General features: G+C 43.2%; 1 protein-coding gene across 4 annotated transcripts in view; it reads left to right on the top strand.

The window, feature by feature from the left end:
• Window positions 1-21,626, top strand: part of WDR7 (WD repeat domain 7) — a 353,142-nt gene extending 331,516 nt beyond the window's left edge. For all 4 annotated transcript variants that reach the window (XM_038525932.1, XM_038525930.1, XM_038525933.1 and 1 more), the window contains 2 exons: window positions 13,229-13,333; window positions 18,864-21,626. In XM_038525932.1, the coding sequence (XP_038381860.1) occupies window positions 13,229-13,333; window positions 18,864-19,067 (309 nt within the window). In that variant the 3' untranslated portion in view covers window positions 19,068-21,626. The remainder of the gene's footprint in view (window positions 1-13,228; window positions 13,334-18,863) is intronic.
• The last annotated feature ends 4,130 nt before the right edge of the window (window positions 21,627-25,756 follow it).

Below are 25,756 nucleotides of genomic sequence, written 5' to 3'. Positions count from 1 at the left end.
CTTATATGTGATTTCACAGATACTCACGGAGAGGCTGCTGGGCACCAGGCCCAGTGGCAAGTGCCAGGTCAGTGCCACAGCGTCTCCCTGTGTGCTAGTAAGTCCCAAGTCTGTCTTTCCTTCCCTAAGCCTGTTCCTGAGTTCCACATTCGTCTTTCTAACTTGCTGACATATTTCCAACTACTTGCTCAAGCTACTGTCTGCCTATCCCAAACCTAGCTCATTACAGTTTCCCACCTGCTCTCTCTTGTCCTCCCAACCTAGAAACATGTTCTTTCTCTTACACCCTCCCTTCCAGGTCCTGGTATCCCTGTGTACCCAGTGTGTGTCCGCATCCAGTTCCTCATTCGATTCCTAACTGACCCACTACATCTACTGTTACCTTGTCGTTTTCTCTCCTAGTTCCTTTCCCCTTTTCCCTCTGCCAGCATTGTCTTAGAACAGATTTGATCTGACCATTCTCTTTAAAAACTTCAGGAAACTCCCTGTTGACTGTGAACTTAAGTCCAGACTTCTTGGCACAACAAAAAGGTGGTATGTAGCCTGGCCATAGCTGCCTTTTTGTCTTATCTGCAAACCCTGTCTCTCCCTAGTGTCCCTGACCCCTGCACTTGTGTTGGCAGAGAGACACAGGAACGCCCGCTGCTCTCCTGGACACCTCTTTCGTGTTTGCTAGACTCATCTCTCCACATAGGATGGCCTTCTGTTTCTGGCCAATTTCTGTTCTCCTCTAGAGCTCAACTCAAGCACCACCTCAACTCTGTACCTTGTTCTGACAAATCCTACCCTGAACAGCAAATAGTGCCTGACACCCTACTGGGGTGTCATGATCCTGGGATCCTGGGATGGAGCCTCACATAAGGCTCCCTGCCCCGGGGGGGCCTGCTTCTGTCTCTCTCTCCCTGACACCCTACGCACATGTCTGTTATGCCATTAATTACACTATACATTAGCTGCTTATTGTCAGTCTCTCTCCTCTCCCAGATTCACTGGCAGGTGTTGTTCCTCATCTTTATACTCCAACACAGCCCTAGGATGTCATAAACTCCTAGTAAACATTTTTAAGTATATTCATGTTATTCAATTGTGAGGATAGAACAGAGGGGGAGAGAGAATTTCAGGCGGACCTCATGGTAAGTGTGGAACCTGACATGGGACCCCCGAGATCATGACCTGAGCCCAAATCAAGAGTCAAACGTTCGGGATCCCTGGGTGGCGCAGCGGTTTGGCGCCTGCCTTTGGCCCAAGGTGCGATCCTGGAGACCTGGGATTGAATCCCACATCGGGCTCCGGGTGCATGGAACCTGCTTCTCCCTCTGCCTGTGTCTCTGCCTCTCTCTCTCTCTCTCTCTGTGACTATCATAAATAAATAAAAATTAAAAAAAAAAAAAAGAGTCAAACGTTCAACTGACTGAGACAACCAGGTACCCCCTAGAACACTTCTTAGGTGATTTCTTTTTTTGGAATGGTAAGAAAGTCAATCTATACGAAATGTGTTTTTGAATAATATAAATTCCATAGCTTTAGTACAATCTATGTAAGACAGTTTTGCATCACCAGGCAGTATATACCTGGCAAGAGAGGTAAGAGAGCACATGTGTGAAGGCCGTGTCCTGCTACTCAGGCCAAAAGCCATCTTCTGTTTACCTTGTCCCAGATCAGAACCCACGAAAAGTGCTGAGTTCGCCAGTTAACGGTGGGCACGTGTCTGCTTCAGGCCTGCTGTGTGAGGGCCAACAGGGATTTGAGAGGAGATCGAGATGAACAGCACAGTTGCCTGTTCTAGGGAGCTCCAAGCGAAAGCAACTGGGTTTTCCTTTTGTGGCCCAGTATTACCTTTAACGATACATTCTCCTAGGGGCACCTGGGTGGCTCTGTGGTTGAGCATATGCCTTTGGCTCAGGTCATGATCTCAGGGTCCCAGAATCGAGTCCCACATTGGGCTCCCCTCAGAGAGTCTGCTTCTCCTTCCACCTGTGTCTCTGCCTCTCTCTGTGTCTCTCATGGATAAATAAAATCTTTTAAAAAATTAATATCTATTAAAAAAAATATACTTTCTCCAAGCTTCTTTGAAAAATCATCTAACCATTTTATGTTCAATTCTTAAGAATCCTTTGAATATTTAACAACACAGTTTTCAGTCTGGGAATATAAAAACAAAACTTTGTTCATTTGAAGATTTCTAGCTTGTGTTTGAATAGGTTTATATTAGAAATACTGATTTAAAAAACATTTAGCTCTGGGTCTGTCCAAATCTGAAGAAAACATTTTCTGTAACTTTTGAAGCATATGTGAGTCATACACTTTAATCATTTTATAATTATTTTATACCAATAATGTGAATATTTGACAGTTTATTCACTCTTTTTATTTAAAACTGAACCACATTAATCTAAATCACATCAGCATTCCATATTTCAGTATCCATGAATCATCTTTAAATATGACTAATTATTTTTAAATGTTGATGAAAATGTTATGGTTTGAGTTACATCTTTAGACTTTTTAGTGTGATATATCATTATTGAGCTTGAGCGTCTCACAATACTGATGCACTACTGTCATTTCATCAGCCAAAATTAGTGATAATTATGTTTTAAAATAATTGGAAGTTTGTGATGTCTGGGGTTTTTGGCAAATGTCATTTCAAAGTATGACTATATAAAATTGATCATTTCAGCATGCAGAGAAAGAACATATCAGTTATGTATAGCTTAATTGGAAATTTTATAGTTACTTCATCCTGAAACTATTTGGTCTACTAAAGCAGAAGAGGGGTGGGTGTGTGCATGCGTGCATATGAACATGTGTGAGATGGAAGAAGCGCCTAAATATTAATAAGTGAGAATTATGGAAAATTTATTCTTTGAGTCTGAAAAAGTTCCTCAATTGAATAGAAGGGGGGGGTGAAACCCCTAAAACCAGTACATATATTTAACTATAAGACTGTTGTTTTGATGACCATAACATTTTAAGATTGGAAAGCAACTAAAGCTTAAATGTTTATTCTCTATTTGCTTATTCCTTTTTATTTTTTATTTTTTTAGCATTTTTTATTTTTCTATTTCTTAATAAATTAATTTTTTATTGGTGTTCAATTTACCAACATACAGAATAACACCCAGTGCTCATCCCGTCAAGTGCCCCCCTGCTTATTCCTTTTTAAAGTGAATTTTGGGGGTGCCTGCGTGGTTTAGTTGGTTAAGCGTCTGCCTTCAGCTCAGGTCATGATCCTGGGGTCCTGGGATGGAGCCTCACATCAGGCTCCCTGCTCCAGGGGGGGCTGCTTCTCCCTCTGTCTCCCTCTGCCCCTCATCCCTGCTTATGCTCACGCATTCTCTCTCTCTCTCTCTCTCTCTCTCTCTTTCTCTCTCTCGCTGTCTCATAAATAAAAAATCTTAAAAAATAGAAGTCAAGTTTGGTCATTTATTTATTTTTAAAGATTTTAGTTATTTATTCATGAGACACAGAGAGAGAGAGAGACATAGGCAGAGGGAGAAGCAGGCTCCATGCAGGGAGCCCAATGTGGGAACTCAATCCCAGAACTCCAGGATCATGCCCTGGGCTGAAGGCAGGTGCTTAAATTGTTGAGCCACCCAGGGATCCCCAAATTTGGTCATTTATAATTGATATTGGTGAAAATCGAAGCTTCCATATCATAAAAATCTGAAATTATTACTAATGCCTAGATTACAATAGTAAAACCATCTTGAGCATTTATGTTGATTTTTACTGTTCTTGGATAAGGTGTTTGTGTGTGTGTGTGTGTGTGTGCGCGCGCGTGTGCACACACGCACATGCATGCATGTGCTTGTTGGTGTATAATCCTCCACAAAAGAAATTTCAAAAACTATTGCTTGTGTCATAAGGATTACCAATATGTAGATATTGAAAAGCTCCTTTAATTCATCTATGTCAGTTAGCTTATCCCCAAATGGCTGTTAAGGAGCTTTGAGTCCGTGAAGATGGACAGTATATGCTGCAGCTCTGTTTAGGAATAAAGACACTATATCTTATAATCAGACTTAAGGTAGCTCGCTTTATTACATTTATCCTTAAATCTATTTTCCATTTAGATGTTAAAATGATACCAAATCTACTTGTCTTTCACCCTGAATGTATATTCTTTTCAATTAGATAGTGATAGAAAACTCAATTCGTCGAATAGCTTCAATACCCTTTGGCTGGGAAGCCGCCACTACGGGTTGAGTCTGTATCATAGAGTTGGCATAATGTGAATAACAAGTATTGCCTCAGCCCTCCATCAAGGAAAGAAATTATAGAGATAAACAACCCATTTTCAACCCTCGAATCTCTGTTCAAAATCATTATAAAATTGCCAAAGGGCAGCATCTAGGCTTATGTGCTTACACTGTAGGAGATAGTACGGCCAATAAGAAACACTGGTCTCTCTTATACTAGAGAGTTTAAAGGATATATTTACCACCTACTTTCCTACTGGTCAGTACTTTCAGTTTCTGTGGTTTGTGTCCCAAGTGAGAAAGAGGCCCCTAATTTTATAGTGATTCCTTGGGGCACAGTCGAGCGAATGGGACCCAGGGCCAGGGAGGGAGGCTGCTGATGAGAGAGATGAGACCATCAAATTCTGTGGCCTGCGTGTCCCGGGGGAGCCAGCACAGGCCATCCTCTTCCTTCCCAGCCAGTGAAGAAAGATGGCAGCTTCTAGTCTTTCAGCCTCTGCTTCAGATGTTTAAACTGCTGGGAACTGGGTCAAGGAACGAGTTTCTCTTCACCTACCACTGGTATGGGGGCCAAGGAACGTGCTTCTTCCCACTTGTGTAGGACCACCCGGGTGAATGATGTCCCTTGGGAGACCTGGCCTTTTGCTGCCAGGCAGTGCTGTCAGTCCACAGTCCTCGGAGGGCAGGGGAGATTGCAGCAGTCCAGGGATGTTCCTCCGGACCCCTGGATATGGAAGCCACCTGTCCCCTGGTGTTGGGGACGGTGGGCACTTTCCAGGCAAGGCCTAGCTCCACTGTGGCCCCTGCTCTCAGGCAGCCTGCTGTTACCACCACACAGCCCCCCAAATCTGTGTTGCCAGGCCCAGGAAAGTCATGTCAAAATATTGGTGTATACGGGCACCTGGGTGGCTCAGATCATGATCCCAGGGTCCTGGAATCAAGCCCCACATCGGGGGGGGGGGTGGGGGGCGGGGGTCCCTGCTCAGCGGGGAGCCTGCTTCTCCCTCTGCCCTTCTCCCTCTGCCCCTTGCCCTCGTTTGTGCGTTCTCTCTCTGTCTCTCTCTCTGTCTCTCTCTCTGTCTCTCCCTCCTTCCCTCCCCCCCCAAACTAAATAGTCTTAAAAAAAAAAAAAAAAAGAAATATTGGTGTATAATGTAATGTACCTAATACCAGTTATATGAAAATCAGGTGTATAGATATTGAAGCGTGGCAGCTTATAGTTAGTTCTCTTTTACCTGGTATTCTGTGAGGCAACAGACTGCTGAGCCAGACTGCATGGATTCTAAGCAAAATCGGTTACTCCACTTCTCTGTACCTCAGTTTCTTCATTCTTAAGGTGGGAGATAATGTAGTGTTCTTATAGGGTTAATCTGTAAGGACAAAGAAGTTTATATAAAAGTATGGGACATGTGCTGTGAACGTTTCTCCTTATGCTTTTTGGATCCCCTGCAGTGCCTAGCACAGCAGTGCACACGTATGTACCTTTTGGTGCACAATTTTAGAATCTGTTTGAAGGATGACAAAAGCTGCTTTGCAGTTGGCCTTTGATAAATCCAACTTTTTTTTGTTTTAAATTAAGGTATCAAGTTGTAGAAATCATTCTTATCAGTGATCACAGTCATAAGCTAGAAGCTGTGTTCTCTAAGCACCAAAGAGATAGTTTTAAGTGTCAAGACATTTGTAGAGAGCAAATAACAGCATAGGCTCATTGGACAATAATTGAGTGGGAATACATTTTTAAATGAAAATAAAGAGCCAGAAAAAGAAAAAAGAAGAAAGAAAGAAAATAAAGAGCCAGAAGCAAAAATTAGGACAAATGACTTTTGGAAAGCGGAGAGGAAAAGGATTGAAAACAGGGACTGGCAATATGTGGTCTTGTCAGAGGAACCCCCTCAAGGCATATGGCCCAAGCCAGGGCCACCCACTGGGCGCAGGTGTCCCCACCTCGCTTTCCTAGGGATGACTGGGGGTACTCTGCATGGCAGCCATCTGCACGCCAGCAACTTTACCAAAGCTTTCACCAGCCACAGTTGCAGTGCTCTGGTAAAATAAGCCCAGTGTGGGTCTTCCTGCATGGTGTCCTGAGAAACTACGAAGACACCCAGTTGCTAGTGCCAGCTCAGTCAGTTTGAACTTCCACATTTTCAGACGTGGTTAAATAAGGTGGCTTTCAGGTACCATCCAACTCTAAGATGGCATGATCGGGAAAGCTTGGAGAGAGTTTAAGGAAAAGCCACAGATGTGATTAAAAAGTTGGAAAATAAGACTTGAAATATTCTAGTCACTGAGATTTTTTTTTTTAATCCTGAAAATACAAAATAAGTTTTCAAAAAAGTGGGGGGGGGGGCGCAAGTTGCGCTAACAGTCCTCCAGTCTATAAAAGGTTATGGTGCTGATAGGTGACTGGGTGCTCCCCATCTCTGCTGAGGCTAGAGCAAGAGGAAGCAGGCTTACACCGTAGCATTTTGGATTTAGATTTGATACAAGGAAAAATTTCCCGACAACATACACTGTTTAACACAGAAAAGGGTTCTCAGGAGAGGTTTTAGAATCCTCTCTAGAGATATTGAAAACAGAATAGATTTTCATCCATCTGGCCTGCTTTAAGGAGCCCTGTTCACGTACAGAAGAGAATAGGTGACCTTTCAGCATTCTCAGCAATGTCATATGGCCTTAAGGGCCCACGTGCTAAAAGGCTGGAAAAGACTTAGTTCGTAGCAGTAATTACATTTTACTTGGGTCTTCTAATCGCCCATAAGTGAAACTTTTTTTTTTTTTAATACCATTATCTGCCTAAATTATTGTTTTTTGAGCAGTTGAACCTTGAATATATAATAAAGGTTTCACAAATCGGTTGCTTCAAAGAAAAGAAAGGAGGCGGGTTTTTTTCCTGGAATGTAATTAATTCTTAACTTTTCAACTCTTTTGAAACGGCTCTTTTTTGATGAGTCTCTGCATCGCCTGACAAACAGAGCTGTCAGAGCGATGTCTTTGTCGTGTCTCTGCCCTGAGCGGTTGCCTCCCTGCCAGCCAGCCATGAAATCAGTGGCCTCGCTCCTGGGATGTCAGGAAGGCATGCCCGTCAGCCTGGCTCCCTGTCCTCATCGGCCCTTCTCTGACTTTGGCACGATCTGTGAGAGATGTCGAATGTATGGTTGGTGCCCGAGGGGCAGAGGTGAGCATGTCCTCAACCTCCCGTGGCGTTGCCTGTTATCTTTGAGAGGAACCAGCACTAGGAAAGGTCGGTCTTGGTAGGCGTTTGGTATTAGTCTCCTTTTCTCCTCCGGGCTCATCCAACTACCTAGGCACTCGCTTCCCGGATTATCTGGCCCACCTCCAACCTGTGTGCTGTCTCTGTAGGCGCCCTTCATTCAGGCTCTCCTTGAACTGAGGACACCGGCCATGCTTGTGCTTCATGAAGGCATGTTTATCCCCTTTGTGGTCTCCATCAGAACACATTCTAGAGAACAGAGCTCAGCCAATAGCTTCATTGTATTTCTAGAAATGTCAGAGACCATGTGCAGCCAAGTGGGGACATATCTGCAGCTCAGCAGACCTTTCAAGCACCCCCAAATCACAGCTGCCTGTCTGAATCCTAAGCTAGCCATGCTGCTTCCTGAGAAGGCCTACGGTCGACATGGCCTTCTTCTCTCTCAGCCCCTGTACACCTCGGGTGAGGCCAGGGCAGTGCAGTCCAAGCTCTTTTTATTTCCCAGGTTGTTTTAGCACGTGTCCTATAAAATACAAGGCCCATGGTTTATAAACCTTCCCCTTGGGATGGTGCGCAGGATGGTAAAACCTTACCTACTTGAGTACTTGAGTAAGGTACTTTTCTTCATAATTTCTGTCAAAAGTGGTAAAGTATTTTGTTTGGTTGGGGTTTTTTTCCTCCCCTTTCAAGAAGTAGTGAGACCTACAAGTAAATATAAAATGTTCTCTTTGATCTCATTCAGTCTTATAAAGTAGGTGTAATAGAGTCCAACGATTTGGTTTCAGTTCTCAGACTTGTCATTTGGAAGGCGAGTATCAAGGGAGAGGCCACGTAAAGAGCCGTTTTAAAGACGATATCCTCAACAGTCCTAGTTTCCAACGGCACCGGCCATATCATTGTTGAAAATCCGTGTACAGAAATTCCTTCTCTGTACAGGAAGGTTAATTTTATTTCTTTGCCAAGCACGTGGAAAGTGCCTGTTAAAAACTGCTTGGCAAGTGCAAGTATTGCTCATTATTAATCCTGCCTTTCAGTTCCTTTTCTTTGGTAAGAAAAACAGGAAGGGATGTTTAACAGTTCAACACTCTGTCTTCTGCGAAGGGTAATTGCTTGATTCTTTTTATTGTTCATAGCACTTCTTGAATTAGAATAATTTCTTTATATTCCATTTCTGTCTTTCCAAGATAGCAATTACTTTGACGACAACTGTAACAAGACATGATGCTTACTCGCATATAAATATCAGACCACACCTTCTTTTATTTTGAAACCTGTTGTCCTGGGAACTGTTCTTTACAGTTCAGCATTTCAGATGCCAGCCATGGGGTTCGCCCATCCAGAGCGCTTACAGGTTCGCTGTGATCCGCGCACAGCTGCATCTCTAATGCCGAAGCGAGGTTAAAGTCTGTTCAGGTGGTGCCTGCACAGATCTGAGAAGTTCAGAGATTCTGAACAAAAGACAATGGCCACATTTCCATTACACTGTGTTCTGAAGCACCTCTTAGGCTGAGATTTTAATGAACTCACCAGATGTAGCAAACCATTGAAAACAGTGAGCTTCCCTGAGCTACCATGAGTGGTACTTGCTTTCTTACAAGACAACAGGTCTCTGAGCGGACGCTGCAGTCAGTGTTCCAGGGTTTTCTCTAGGCCGCTTTAAGATGCCCTGTGGGGTGCCTAGCAGTATCTAAGCATGTGTGCACGTGCACATGTGTGTTCTGATCTTAAGAGTAGTCCCCCTTTGCCCAAAACAGACTTGAAAGAAACTCACAAATGAAGTTCAGTATCTAATGGGAAGTCACAACAAGTGGAAGCAGAACAATGATTGTGAAGTGAGAAAGTACTGACCACTGCACACCTAGAAGGAGCATGCGTTTAGTTCTGGGTCTCCTGGCAGTAAAGCAAGCACATGTTAAGATTATGAAATTATTGTTACATGATAAAGCAACGACATTTATCTGGAAAGGTAAACATAGTATTGCCAGAAAAGTCCAAGATGACATCTAATTCACAGGGTCTACTGTTAGAGGCACTGGATAGCATAATGATGATGTCCTCAGCCGACCCAGAAGTAATCGTCAAGTGGATGTTTTAAATACCCACCCTCTGTAAAAGATGAAGGCGTAATATGAAAATATTTCTTGAAGACTTTTCTGGACCTGCTGGTTTACGGCCAACTCACTGTTGCATTCTTATTGTCGGAAGCACATCCTGGCTGCTGATTAAGGAGGGATACTAATGTGAAAGAGGGCAGGTTTAGCATTCTGTTTTGAGATTTAAGGAGCCCAAACACCAGAATCATCCACTTTACACAGAGTTGGGCTTCGGGGGGCTTGCAAGAAGGGCCAGCTTTTCTTAGGGGAGCTTTTAGTCTACTGACACTTTTAGATGCACACCAGGACCCCAGAGCATGGAAGAAACTATTTTGGGGTTTTTTTTTTTTTTGGATTTTCTGAGTACAGTTGACATACAATGTTACATTAGTTTTGGGTGTACCACAGTGATTCCACAAATTTATGCATATGCTGTACTCCCCACAAGTGAGTACCTGTCACCATACAACACTATTTTAACATCATTGACTGTACTTCTTATGCTATGCCTTTTATTCCCATGACATATTCAGTAACTGGAAGCTTAGATGTCCCATTCCCTTTTACCCATTTTACCCATTCCCTCCTCCCTTCAGGCCTCCCCGCCCCTCTGTCTTCTGGCATCAGTTTGTTCTCCGTGTTTATAGGTCTGATTCTGCTTTTTCATTGTTCATATATTTTTTAGATTCCGCATATAAGTGAAATCATATGATATTTGTCTTTTTCAGTCTAACTTAATTCATTTAGCATATGCCCTCTAGGTCTGTCCATGTTGTCACAGGTGACATGTTCTCATCTTTTTTTTTATGGCTGTGTAATATTTGTGCATTTGCACGCATGCATGTGCATGTACACCACATCTTATCCATTCATTTACTGAAGGACTTAGGTTGCTTCCATATCTTGGCTATTGTAAATAATGCTACAGTAAACATAGGGGTGCATATATCTTTTCAAATTAGTATTTTCATTTTCTTTGGGTAAATGCTCAGTAGTAGAATTACTGGGTCATATGGTATTTCTGTTTTTAATTTTTTGAGGAGCCACCATTCTGTTTTCCACAATGGCTACACCAATTTGTATTCCTACCAACACTGTAGTGAGGGTTCCTTTTTCTCCACATCCTCACTAACACTTTTTATTTCCTGCAGAAGAAAATATTTTGAATCAAGTATTATTAATGGAAGGGTTGCATTAAATGCCAGGAGAGACCAGCAGAAAATAAGGGAGCCAGGCAGCGGGTGTTAGTTGCGCAGGCCCCCTCGTGTGTGGGAAATTGGAGGGCAAGTGTCCAGCCCAAAGGGGCCGCCTCTGCTCATCCCTGGCTGTTGTGGCCATGTACAAACAAAGGTCCAGGATTGCCCAGAGCTTCCAGTCTTTCAGGAGAGGCAAGAAATCTTAATTTTACGTGATATCTGACGAATTAGAGTATGGACCCAGAAAACATTTTTTAAAACATTTTTCAGGCCAAACCAGACACATCTACAATCTGGTTTCAGCTTATGGGTCTTCAGTTTGCAACCTCTGTTTTAAAGCAAGGCCTTACCAATCAACTGTCTTAACCATTACATAGCTTTAAATTGGCCCCATAAGCTTTCAGACTTTTAGCAGAAATGAATCTTGATTTTAAAAAACAATTAAAGATACTTTCCAATGAGCTCATTAAATTGACCTAATAAGTGGGAATTGTCAGTTTTCCCCTTTTAATTGGTTAAGCTCTTTACCCTCATCCACAATATTTTCCCTTTAGTGTGGTTGGCCGAATAATTATTCTCCACACTCACCCTGTTGCTTGATTTAGCACATTAGTGCCTAGCACCATGGATAGTTACCATATCTGTTTAATGACAGGTTTAATGAAATCTGTTTTTAGACTACCTAGTATGCTTGCTGACACTGATTCTGGGATATGTGATTAGGGCATTTTTTTCCCCTTAAATTGTATACTCAAGTAATCGAATTTTGTGATTGTTTACATTTGATCATTTTTTCCCAGTTTTATTGAGATACAGTTGACATATTATATATGTTTAAGGTATACATGTGATGGTTTGATAAACTTATATATTAAAAAATGATTACCACCATAGCATTAGCTATCACTTCTATCTTGTCACATAATTACATTTCTTTTTTGTTGCTGAGAACATTTAAGATCTACTCTCTTAGCACCTTTCAAATATATATATATCTGGCCATCTTTAAGAAAGGAGGAGAAATACAAGCATTAATATTACTTATTGGGTTCTTATGTGCCATCATGCAGAGTGCTACATATATATATATAGTAGCTCATTTAATCTTCACAAAGCTCTTTGAGGCAGGTATTATCAATATCCCCCTCCTCATCATTCCTGCTTTCTAGACATGGGTGCTCTGAGGTTAAATAACTCCCATCATTTGCCCTCGGTCCTTCAGCAAATAGTAGAGCCCAAATGCAAGCCAGGCAGCCTGACTCAGAGCAGTGTTCTCTGCCAGCCCAAGGCCTCGTGTTTTTACCAGTATAACATGTTTTCTCTGAGTGTGGAAAAGTAGGCATTGTTTTGGATCTCACAGTGCCCTGAGAGTCTAATGACAGAAAAGAACAAAATCCAAAGAGCACTGAGAAAACAGGCTGTATACCCATCCCTCTCTCCTCCGTCTCTACCTCATTTTAATCACTCAGCTCTGAATCATGAGAATATTCTTCCTGAAATTTACGGTGTGTATGGGGCTGAGTCACATAATGAGCCTGATGTTCCCACCAAGACTCAAGGTTCACAACTGTTCATCAAAAAATAGCAGATGGAAATGAACCTTCCTAGTGTCCTAGTCTAAGAGAACGTATTTCTCCACTCCTTTCAGACAAAGGAAGGAGACCAACCCATAACTTATAAGCACCCTGCATGTTGGCTAATGTGATAGAGGTATGATCTTAAATAGTTGAGTAAAAGGATATTAATACATATTATGCTAATTTGCTTAGTGTGCCAGTATTTTTGAGAACTTAATATGATTAAACTGGAGTATAATTTTTTATTAGTAAAGACCTTTTATCATAGACCTAGTCTAAAATACAACTCCCTTTTTTCAATTCATGGTTAAATCAATGATAGCTATTTGGCAAAAGTCCAAAATTATCCCCGTTAACTTGTTTTTAATAGTATTTGATTTATATGTGCTCAAGCCTCCAGCAGGTACCCTTATGTGTTTACTAATTGCAGCCATATGCATTTAAACACAGTGTTATTGGTTGGAAATGAAGCATAAAACATGAAAAATGTATAATTATTAAGGGCTGAAATTATAGTTTTTAACTCTTTCCAGAACAGGGATGTTATGATACAGCTTTGTTTTTCATTTCAGATGAGTGAGGCTCCTACATAGACTTGGTGATCACTTGCTTACCTTCCTTATTAATTGTAAAGTTCTTCCTTCTAATGGAAATAAATGAATTAACACATTGGTTTACCCAGTAATCTATGCTTTTCCCTTTGGACTCATGCTGTTCTCCCAACTCAGATACAGGTAGATTCTTCAGAACAAGATTAAATAAAGCCCTTGGCTATATCATTGAGAGAACTTCGGTTGCTTTTCCCCTCTTTCTAATCTGATTTTATAAGTAAAGAACATAAGGGTTGCTAATCTCCATGGCATAACTTGTTCAGCACTGAATGCATTAGCATGTGTGTGTGTAATAGTTCTGTGGCATGCAGACCATTAATGACTGAATTTTATTTTAGACAATCCATGGACACAAGGGACCAATCACTGCAGTGGCCTTTGCTCCTGATGGACGATACCTTGCCACCTACTCAAATACGGACAGCCACATTTCTTTCTGGCAGGTAAGCGTTGATGCTACAGGGTCTTGAAGTATGCTGCATGATTTGCTGTTGCTGGAAAGACTTCCTGTTATGCCTGCCCACCAGCCCTTCCTCCTGCCCTCCTCTCTCCTTTCAACAAATATCAGGTATTTATTATGATTGATTGTGTGCCACATGCTAGCATGCAGGGTGCACTGAGAATATTTAGCCATCTGGAGAGAGTGGGGTCTGCTCTCCCCGCGCTTGCAGTCTGAGGGAGACACGTGTAAATAAGCAAGCAATCATGATACAGAAGGGGAGCCTGAGAATAAGGTGGTGGGGCTGATTCACAAGAGGAAGTGACGTCTGAACCGAGACAGGGTAATGCTGAGGAAGGGCCAGATGGTAAGGGTAGGGCCGAGCGGGTGTGTAGGGAAAGGGAGCAGCCTTTCAGTGGTAAGCAAGGGCACAGCATGCCTCAGGGCCTGGCCAGGGAGGCACTGCCGAAGGCTGCAGGCGACCCCAGCACGGCAGAGGGCACAGGGAAAAGGCAGCCACATATCACCCTCAGATCCCCTTTTATATTATCTCACTTCTGTTTGCATTCTGAATTCCCCATATAATGCTTTTCCTTCCCAAACTATCAAAACCTTTTCAAAAACCCGAGTATCATTGAATGGCAGTTCATGACAATGCCTGTATTTAATTCTAATTAAAATGCATATTATCTTTGAGCGCCTAATTTTTACAATAGAACTTGTTGTATCCTCAGTGATTAATCTCCATCCCATCTTTTTCATTCTCTTCCTCCTGATAATTATTAAAAAATATTAAACATGATCAACTCCCTCCCTCATGAAAAGCCAATTTAAAATTAGGTTGTTACCTTTACTTTCCTAGAATGCAAGTATGTTTTATGAGATTCAGTTTATTGCCTTGAAAGCTTAAAAAAAAAAGAATGAAAATTTAAATAAGACTTCAGCACAACTTGATGATGGTTTTAAAAAAAAATCAATAGCTAATAAAATGTAAAACAGATACAATAAATTGCTTAATTAACAACATGCTATTAAAGCATGACAACTTCCAAATCTGTCACAGACTTTTCCTGCCCTTCCTCTAATTTAGTTTTCCAGTTTATTTTCTCATTATCTTTTCTCCCAGAATATATCTCTGAGCATCTTAATTGGCTTATATTAAACTCTCTTCTTTGGAAGTCTCACCAGTGCCCGTTTCCACAGCAGGCCACCGGGGGCCTGAGGTTTGCACTCACCCCCAACAGTCCCACCACCAGCCCGTTAGGGGTCCACAAAGCAGACCCTCGCAACAGCGCTGCTCTAAAGGGTTTTCCCGCCAACTAGTGTTTCTACACAGTGGCCTCTCTGCACGAAATGTACTCTGATACAGATTTTTGCTGTTTCCTGTGCTCTTGGAATCCCAGAGAAGTGTTTATATAAAGCTCCACGTTCATTTGGTACTCATTGGGCGTTGAAGAGCCAGATGCTGGCCTCTGCCTTCAGGATCCCAAGTCAGCAACCACAGTCCCTGCTTCAAGAGCTTGGCTTGGTCCATGCTTCCTTCTGTGGAATAAGCAAAAACAAATCTTTTTGGTTTTTTGTCCAATTTGACTTTCTCAGAAAATTTGTTTTATAAAGGAATGCCTCCTAATATGAAACTGTTTCCAGTAGTTTCCTGATGTTTTCTGTGATAAAGCTTTTTCCCCTTACCTCGGTGTTCAGGGTACTGTTTCGATATATTCATCCCTTCCTTGAATTTTTTTTTTTCTATCTTTATCAGAGTTCCTGCACAGCACATTGAGGGAATTACGGTTAGCATCCTTTCTTACCTCAGAGCTCAAGATCGTTCATTAGATAGATGGTAGCTTTTCGAGATACTTCTCATCTTCCAGTTCCCCTCTTCAGGCTCCTGCTGCTGCATCTGGGCTTTGCCAAGCACACTTGAACCTGTGCACCTGTACGTGTGTCCGTGCACACTGGAGCCACAGCAGGCTTCCTTGGCGCACACACTCTCCGCTCCCAGGGCACCTCGTGCCATCCGCACTTGTGGGTGGGCAGTGCACAGAGCACAGGGGCAGCCCAGACGACACCAAGTCTTTTTGCCCCCAAACCCAATGTCAGGATGTAAAACACAGCCCATTTCTTAAATTGTACCCTGTTAGGTGTTGAAATTTAAGTGGAAGGCACAGTAGCATTTCAGCTTCATCAAGAAAATACAATACAACCTCTTCCAGAGGTTGGGGGTGGGAGGTTGATTTGAATTAAAGAGAGTCCAGAAAGCAATGCTGGATCTCCTGCTGCTCTCTCAAAATGGGCTTTGCTGATTTATTTAGATACATATTGTTTTGTTCTAATGATGTATGATAATACTTTTATATTATTCCAGTAAATGTACTGTAATATATTTTGAAAACTTAATGAAGTCTTATTAATACAGGACCTTACAAAAGCTATGAGCTATTAAAATCTTTGCTGAGAAATGAGTGTTAATGAGAAATATTGGTTGGATAATTACTCAAGTGAGACTTAGTAAAAGGCTTGTGTGCAGCATTACTTACACTGAGAATTGCATTAAAACACTTCCTGTTTTGATGAATTACATCTGTATGTGTTTCTGTGTGTTCAGAAAATAATCTTCACAGAACTGATTTTGTGAAGCATTATTTTTAAAGGGAAGGGAAAAACCAAAGTTGCCTTTTAGTTATTTACAAATTCAGCTATGGAATGACATCACCCAGCAATCTTCCAAGCCCTTTGATCCTCTGACAACATATTCCTATTAGTTGAATATTTCACATCAGAGTATCATGCCATTGGTATTTGAACGAGGGGAGTTGAGCAACGAAATCAAATACAGCCATGATTCTTTCATCTAAATTTTACCCACTACCGTCCGACTAGTGAGTATCCTTCCTCAGAAATGCTGAAAGTAAATTAGATGGACACTGGTATCGCTTATGGCTGTGTATTCCATCACGAAGTAGAATCCTATTCAGCCCTTTAGAAAGGATACTGTAAATCTGTGGCCATTAACATGAAAAGATGGTTCTCAACATTTTGTCGAATGAAAAAGGCAGATTGTAAAACTGCCTTCTAATATGAGCCTGTTTTATGTAAAAACCCTTAAACTCGCTTCTCCTTATACAGACCTATACTTGGAGGTCTGGGAAGAAGTTCACCAAAATGTTAGTGATTGTCCTTGGGAAGTAAGATTTCAGGGGACTTTTGCTCTTCCTTTTATACTTCTCTTTATTATTTAAATGTTCCATAATGAGTATTATCTTTGTTATCAAGAAAAAAATGTAAGGTTACCAAATACTCAAACTCCAGGTAGCTCGTACTCATTCAAAGCTCAGACTGCCCTTTCACGTTGTTTGTAAGTCGGTCACTGGTCAAGAAAACATGAATATCGAGTAACAGCACGGTTTGTAGTTTCGGTGAGTGTTCTTTGGCTGAGCTTTTTGGGAAAAGGAATACTCACCCTTACTATGTCAGATTATCTCTAAACTGAAGAGGTCACGGGGAAAGCATGGTCTGAGGAGCATCACGTTATTGTCACCTGAGGGTCTTCATCGTTTCAGCTGTACGCAAGTGTAGCAGTGCAGTCCCGCCTAGAACCTCACTAGCCCTGTTCTGAGGCGGAGAGGCTGTGCAACCCTTCCAGGGGTATTTATCAGATCATCAAATGTTGTATCAATCATTCATGAGCTGGCTCAGCTTATATGGAGAACCCAAACGGAATGATGGGCTTCTTGGTATCGTTTTTCCATCTGTAGCATTCCAGTAACGTACTCTCTCCCTGTCTCCCCTTGGCCCTCACCCCATGTCTTTTATGTGGCTAAATTTTGCAGGAAATAATTAAAAATAAGGAAGTGGCTGAGCATGTTGGATACCCTTAGCACTTGGAGCCACCAGCAGAACTCAGGCTTCATACATATTTTCATAGAAAATCCATAAAGAATGAAAAACACTTTGTAGTTATTTATCAACTGAGAAATGAGTTGTTGTTGTTGTTGTTTTTTTTAAAGCACAGTATGCCTATTGGTGCCAGTTAATTTTAACCACCAATTTTCTGGATCATTTGGATCTGTTCTGTTAGAGAACTAAATTATTATGTACTGTTACTTTTTGTTCAAGTGAGAACTATCAAATCAAGCTCACCACCACTATTTATATTTAAGCTATTTGGGAACCTTCAGAAAGCAACAAGACATTGATTTTTGTCTTTTATGGCGTTTTTGGAAAAAGGGGAGAAAGAAGCAGGGAAAGAAGTTTTTGGAGGATGACAGTAAAGTACTGTCTAGTTTTAAATGTTAACTTTAACAGAAAGAGTTAATGATAACCATACATTTGGTTTTAAAATGTGACCTCGTACACTAGTGATTTTTTTTCACCTCTGTGTTGTGTTCGGCACTATTATTAATGCAGGAAAATCAGTAACATTAGTCATCTTAAAAGGGTTATTACTCAAGATGATTTAAATTGTGAAAATGTCAGTGGAGCCTGCACGCATCCTGCTAGAGATGCCATGATTTACGCCCTCTGACACCATCGTGCTGCTGAGAAGGGCCAGAAAAAAGAATGGCTTATATTTTGCACTGATCCAAATGCAGAGCATGATACCAGCAATAACACATCTTACAGGATTTGCCAAGGTTTTGTGTGTCAACCATTTGTATACATTGAATCATAATCTGCATGCTTTACGCAAAACCCTAGAGTCATATGAATTTAGATGGGGGCTATACTGAAGAAGAGAATTGGAAATGAAAATTAGCGTAAAGAAAAATAGTATTTCTGAGACCTCTTTTCTGATTTTCAGTATGTTTTCCATGTGATTTGCAATAGCACAAAAGGTATCTATTGAAACACATTGTTGAGTAACATTTAGAATCTGCAGGATTCTTCCGACCCCGTTGCTCAGGTAACAGTTCACTGAGATAACTGCCCTGCACTTGGTGTGTAGCCCTTGGGCCGAATGCATGGTCGTTCACCAGCCATAGTTTCCACGTTATTTTTCACTACCGTGAATGGATTAAGAGAACTTAAAATTCAAATCAAATCCCGAAAAGCCACCAAAAAAGCAGAAATCAGCTGATAAAAATACACTCCCAGGAAAGCACTCAGGTGCTCTCTGTTCAGCGAGGCAGCAAAACAGCCACAGATAACCGTGCTGAGATGCGGTTGGCTCTGGCTTTCCCCTTCAGAATGAACCAGAGCTTTCCCGAGACTGAATTCTGTAAAAAGCAGGTGAGGCGGGAAGGGGGGAGGTTTGAGCCCCGACCCGGCGTGGCCAGACACCGTCCGGCCGAAGGGGCGTTGGCATCTCAGCCCCCTTCCCACAGACGGGTGCCTCCCGCGTGGCAGGGCCTGCCCAGGGTAGGATTCTCCGGATGGGTGCTGCGTCCTTGTAACAGCCCCGAGCGGCCTCCCGCCCCGCCGGGCGCCCCTCCGGGCCGGGCTCGGACTGCTGCCCAGGGGAAGCCCAGGCAGAGCTCGCGGCCGCAGCAGCGTCCTTCCAGTGACACGTGTGCCCCCGTCCCCTGTCCCCGCAGATGAACACCTCGCTGCTGGGGAGCATCGGCATGCTCAACTCGGCGCCGCAGCTGCGCTGCATCAAGACGTACCAGGTGCCGCCCGTGCAGCCCGCCTCGCCCGGCTCCCACGGCGCGCTCCGGCTGGCCCGGCTCATCTGGACCTCCAACCGCAACGTCATCCTCATGGCCCACGACGGGCGGGAGCATCGCTTCATGGTCTGACGCGGCCGCCTGCCGGGTTGCTCTGTCCTTCCCCGCGCGGATCGTTCCTCAGTGCCCGCCCGCGTCACCCGGGGTGCGGCCGAGGCCCTGTCACCCCTGCATGGCTCTCGGGGCACACTCCCGCTCGTGTCCCCTGTCTGACGCCGAGGCCTGCACACGCCGCGCTGCAGGATGGGGCCTGTCCGTGACACTAGGTCATTTTGTTCCCCCGGCCGGGGTGGGGGGGTGTCCGGTCCCTAGGAGCACCCCTGTTGCTTGGTGCACCAGAAGCCTCAAATTCAGTAAACACTGTGATTGCATTCCCAGCCCGGATCAGCATTTTCATAGAGCTACCCCCCCCCCCGCCCCCCGAACTGCTGCTTGAACCTGGTGGTGTTGACATTGGGTTTGGAGGTCATGTGGCAGTCCTAATTAGCAAAGTTATTTTCCTTTGGATTTCCTGAAATACATTATTGTTTACCAAAAAGATTCGGTGTTTACATGGTTGGTCCCCACCCACCCACCCCCGCCCTATGATTGCTAGGAAACTACTCACTACAATTTCCTAGGGTTTAGCCACTACTGCTTTATTAACACCTAACAGATTTGAGATTAATGAGAAAATAGACCAAAAAAAAAAAAAAAAGTTCCTCCTCACAAGAGAATACAGTTTCCCAGACACCTAGCCTTCTAAAATGCTCATATCCTGCTCAATAGTATATTTAGTAGTTTGAAATAAAAATCATCACTATTTATGATCTAGTTAATGTAATTATCCAGTCAGTATAATCTCTTAAATGGGCTTTTATAATAGAGAACTGAGTTTGGAAGCATAGCATATATACTAAATAAGATTCTATGTCTGTTGCTACAGGTCCTTTTAAAAAAGACCTTATCCCATCCCTCCAGAAACCTCACAGACCTGTAGTCCCCACATGTACGACCTACGTCAGTTATGTAATAGCTACAGTTCAGCCTTCGAACTGATCAATTAAAAACAAAGCATCCCTTTTACACAAGTATCCTAGAAAATTAGTAACTACGGCACAAGCCTTCAGGAGTACGTATAAAACGTGAGGGCTCTCAAGTTATTTGAGCCAACACTGCAAGGAGGGTGTTCATCATACTTCAAAGGAAGCTTTAACTAGGTCGCTTTCTTCTCCTTCTGTCAAATTATGCTGGTTCTTGCTCATGGTGATGGAAAAAAAAATCCATAAAATAACATTTTGTATGAATTGCTCCTCCTAACAAATCTTGATCTGTACATAGTTGGGGATTTGGTGGTTTGGTTAGTCGATTTGTTGGCTAGGCACAATGGTTTATTAAATACCAAAACAAAATGACTTCTTAAATTCAGAGCAAATATGAAGTTTACAGAGGAACCAAAATGATAATGGGAACATTTAATTGGAAAAGCATAGACTGTCAGAGTTCATGTAATATACAAAAAAAAAAAAAAAAAAAAGGATCACAGTCCAGGAACAAATACATGTGTCATTTTATTGAAACAGATTTTTAAAGAACATGTTAAGAAATTAAGAGCACTGGAACGTCTCTTTCCTGTTGATATGAAGTATGTTATTTGCATTGATGGCGAACCTGTACTGTTTCTTGGTTTTAAGACTTTGAGTGTTCTTTTAAAAGTGAATTTATGCCACATGCATGTACATTGTATTTATAAAGATTATATATGTAGTTTCCAAGGAAGAAACAAAGAACTATACAGTGTAGATGTATTCATTTGGTGAACATGCCCGTTGTGTTCAATATAGGTAAAGAAACTTGCGGTTAACAAAAGACGCGCTTGGTTTTTTCCAGTGGGCTCCCGAGTCTTCTCGATACCCAGCACATGTTTACTTTATGAACTTAAATAGGGATTAATTTATTCTAGACTACAAAGTTGTTTCGGAATGATGATGCAAAAGTATACCTTAGAGAGTTTTTTAAAACAAGATGCATCAGGAAAAAGGTGTGAGACAGTGGCAGGCCACCACAGACACACCGTGGCCCGCACCACGGAGGCCTCGAACAAGCGCGGGGCCCAGGGGCCAGACATCGGGGCAGTGGCCACAGGCCAGCCCATCCCACATGCTGTCATTGGCCAGTAGGATAGCCCTACCATACACATGGGGCGGATGATACCTGAGGGTTAGACGTCTCTAACCGCTAAATGAGCATTTGCCTTCTTGTTACCACAAATCTCCCCTTGGCTCTTTTGACAACTACTGTCCCAGACTTGATCACAGCTTAGACTTCTCAGCACTGAGGTAAACTTTGTATTGTCATCCCAGTGTATGCTTTTAGTGTCTTATTGATTTCGTCGGCACCGTATTTGGACCTATCCTTGTAAACGTAGAGACATATGTGGCTTCCGTGGTGATTTACAAGCAGAAGATGACATGACGTGACACCTGTATGAAAATGTGATGATTGAGCTCGCTGTGTGCAGCGACTGAATTAAAATGTCTGCCTCTCAAGACATTTCCACTTAATAGATTCTATATGTGCTGAATGTCCCTGTGTACATACGTGTGTTAAATAAAACGGAATTGTTCTGAAGATTGTTTTTCTCATTAAAAACATTGTTCACTCTTCGTAAACATTCTCAGTTGAAATCCATATGCTTTCTCCCCCGCCTCCCTTCGGTACCAAAGTAAGCCTTCTGTCTGTGCACAATTCCTCATTTCCCCCGAGGAGAGCTAGCTTCAGGAAAGGCAAACTTGTCACAAAGGACAGCGGGACAGACGACCCGGAAGACGCAGCCCAAGTGTGACCCGACTCCTGCCAGCAACTCAACAGCACCCTCTGTGGTTTGGGCAAGGGAACTGCACGCGTGTCGCTCCATCTCCGCCCAAACTTGCTCCTAAATAGGCTTCGTTGTACCGGATTCCATCCTGTCAGACTTCTTGAGGTGGGTTGGCTGCCCCGGAGTCGGGGGGCGGGGGTGCCGGGCGGAGATCATTAGATTCATTTCATTTAGGACTCAGTTTGGAGCTGAATGTGAATCCCTGAGGTAATGGGTGCCATTGGTTTCCAGGAGAAGCAAGACGAACAAAATAGGTCATCGCTGAGGGCTCATTAAGTGGCGAATGTGCGTCTTTAATTTTCACATAAGAATGTAGAACGGCCTACACCGAGCCAGCCGTCATGTAACTGTGATTTTCTTTCAAAAAAGGGTAAACATTAAAGGAACTGCCGGCCACATCTTCGGCCCTATTCAGAGGCCCAGTGTCCATCCGGGGAATTGCTTTAGCGTCTCCTGGTGACTGCAGTGTGTCCTTATAGGGAGAGTAGGGGCCGTTCCGGTCCTGTATGATTGGTGATCACATAAACTGATCAAATGTGGAAAGGGCATGACATTAATAGGAAGGTAAAGCCAAGCAGTGCTGGGTGAACTTTCACCTTTCACCCCTTCAGCTGACTGACAGAGCTGAGTGTTGGAGAAAATCAATACTTTGGAGCCAGGAGGGAAATATTTCCAACCTCTAACTAGAGAATGTATTTTGACAAGGCCAAGATAATCCAAGCTGCACAGGAGAAAGAGAAAAGAAGACTCATTTTTAAAGCTTGACACTTCAAGGTGTTTTTGTACGATGGTTTAGAGATCGTCAATACATACAAATACCAAAGGTCAAAAAGAAAAGCCAGAAGAATTTCAAAAATTAGATGTTCGGTTCTTTTTGCTGTTTACAAACTAAAAAAAAAAAAAAAAAAAAGACTGCAGAGAGGTGTGTGCCTGTAATTGTTTAAATGAACCAAGCCCACAATGCGTGTTTGGAGGTTATCATCCCCCTTTAATCAAACCTTACATTTCTGGAGGCAGCACGATAAATAGTGAATGCCTAAAAGGGTGTTTAGACTTTGTGGTTCTGTACATTTCTTTTTTAAGGACGTGAACTGTTTTCTGAGCAGTTACATCGTTTTGTGCTCCCATCCCAGCATCTTGTTTTTCGATTCACGCTGGTCCTGCCAGGAGGCTCCATAAGCCTTAAGGCCCCCTTCATATTTGGTTCATTCATTTGCAGGAGAAGAGAGTTCGGTACCTACCGAACTTGAATTGTCTCTAGTTTCCCGAGTCCCTTTAAGCAAATTACTCATAAAAGTATTGTAATTAGTGCCCCGCTGAGTGAGAGGCTGATGCATCTCTAGGAAGAAGGTAAGCAATTCGCTCCACTCTTACCAGCAAGATTAGATCCATTCATTCTGGGGACAGATTCCTCCGTCAAACGGATATAGATTCTTTTCTTTCCACAGATAGGAAAACGAAGTCAGATGGTGCCCATCCCTTGCAGCCAAGCTCAGGACAAAGGAATCTGGAGTAACTCTAAGTATCTGACCCTGTTTTCTCCCGGACGTGCCCCGTCAGGCGTGCTGTCAACATAGGCTAATTATGTGAGTATTAAGATAACAGTGGAAAAAAAAAATAGAGCCTTAATGTGGATGCCTTCCTTCTCATTAAAAAATTACACTCTACTCTGAGAAGATAGATCTGGCTGGGGATTTCAAATCGTATTTGTTTCAAAAGGAGGACACAAAAAACCAAGAGCCCCTTTGTATTCTTCAGTCTCTCGGAGAAGGACAAGAACCTAACACATGGCCGGTTTGTAGTAGGTATCAAGTAAATATGTACTGCATTTGTTAAATCCGTGAGACGACGCCTATAGAATGCTTGTTAAGAGTGGCACAAAGTACGCATCCAGTGCGTGTGAGCTGAGAGTGTTTAGTAGATGTTTAGAAGGCCTCACTGAACGTGCGTCAACAAGGTCGTGAATTATTTGTGCTCTTTGGAAAACGTTGGATTTTCATTCTGTGTTTTTATCTCTATCTAGACTCCAGTAAGAGGATCCCGGGGTGGCTCAGCGGTTTAGCACCTGCCTTGGGCCCAGGGCGTGATCCTGGAGTCGTGGGATCGGGTCCCGCGTCGGGCTCCCAGCATGGAGCCTGCTTCTCCCTCTGCCTGTGTCTCTGTCTCTCTCTCTCTCTCATGAATAAATAAATAAAATCTTAAAAAAAAAAATAGACTCCAGTAAGAGGTCTGGACATTTACCAAAGGGGAGTCTGTGGTTCTCCCTGGATTCACCACATTGCTGTGTGCGACTGTCTTCTTGTCAAAACTTGTGGACCCTGAGAAATGCCAAAATACATGCCGGCGGATGGGCCCGCTTGATTTACAGCTATTGAAGTTATAACTGATTCTTCCGAAAGAGAGTAGTTCATACTAAATTTAGGACTCACAGTAGCATCAGGGTTGGTTTTGGCTTACTAATATGAGTGACTGTCTTCAAACTATACAAAGTATCATAGAGGAGGTTTCGTGGAATCCCAAAAGCACGGGAAATTGAATGTTGGAGGTTCTATTGCCAACCTCTTCTTGTCTTGACTGGTATCAAAATGACGTAGCGCCTCACTTTACCCAAATGTGAAATGTCTGGCCTAACATTTGACCCACCCAGTGGCACGTAAGGTTTCAGTGAAAATTTTTGAATTTTAATTCAAATAGATAATACGAAGAAACATTTTTATTCAGTTTGCAAGTATCTATTGAACCTTAGTATATGCCCAGCATACGTCCCGTATTCTAGCATCCTGGCTGGTGAGCCAAGGGCCACAACACCGATGGAGTAAGTGCCAAAAACAGGTGGCAGAGAGCAATGAGAACATTGGAAGTGATTCATTCTCCTAGTTAGAGAGGAAGGCCTTGGGCTGAGCCCTGAGGAATAAATACAAATTAATTAGGATGATGAAGGGATGTTTTAAGGTAGGAATTTACAGAAGTCCAAGCTGTTATGTGATCTGATGGATATAAAGTACTTCAAACGTACAACCCGACAGGCACAGGTGGGCAGTGCCCTTCACCTGCAACTGTTACTGCACCTACAGGAAACGAGATTTCTCAGCCAAAGGACATTTGAGAGCTGGAAGGCAAAAATTCTTTAAAAAAAAAAAAAAAGTGTCTGCAAAACCCTAATAAAAGATTTCTCTTTTACTAGTTCTCCAAATCTCATTTTCTGTTAAAAAAAATATATTTTTTTTTTGTTTTAAAAATCTACTACCCATGCTCCTTATGGTGTGTGCTGCTCTGCTGGGAGCACGGGGAGGGGAGGCCTGTCGCAGGCGCCCCACACCGGTCCTGGAGCCTTTATCCTCCAGCCTCCAGGGAGCCCTGGGGACTGCCTGCAGTCAGGGAGTCCTTTCTTCCAAGGTCCTGCTCTCCTTCCTGGGGGCGACCACGTCTCCAGATGGGTCCAGGAGGAGCTGCAAAGGCCCAGCCCCCTGGCTCCACTTGAGAACAACTTTGAAGGGCCATCGGGCTCCAGCCCTCCCCTTGGGATGATGGGCTGGAGCCCGGGTCAGCTTCCCACCCCCAGGGGTGGTCCCCAGAAACAGGATCTTGGAAATCCGAGGCGTAGTTTGGGAGCCGGGTCACTCACTGAGCCTTGCCAAGGAGGAAAGTCCCGGGCAGCAGGTGATCATGGAATGCAGCCGTTCAACTTGGCCCGGGGGTGGCCGGACCACTTGCCGACGGGAGTGTGGGCGCCAGTCCACAAGGGAAAAGAGAACTATAAAGGCAGAGGACTTGGGGGGCTGTGCCGGACACGCGGGAGAGGCACAATGAAAAGCCGAGTGGGATTAATCACCAACTAAAGGCTAAGCCTGAAAGCCAGAGAGACCCCTTGGCAGGATCCAAAGGGAGCCTGGCCTCCCAAGGT

This window comes from Canis lupus, chromosome 1, assembly GCF_011100685.1.
Source record: "Canis lupus familiaris isolate Mischka breed German Shepherd chromosome 1, alternate assembly UU_Cfam_GSD_1.0, whole genome shotgun sequence".
Taxonomy (NCBI): Eukaryota; Metazoa; Chordata; class Mammalia; order Carnivora; family Canidae; genus Canis; species Canis lupus.
The sequence above is the reverse complement of the archived record's forward strand: the minus strand, read 5'-3'. Positions and strand labels throughout refer to the sequence as shown.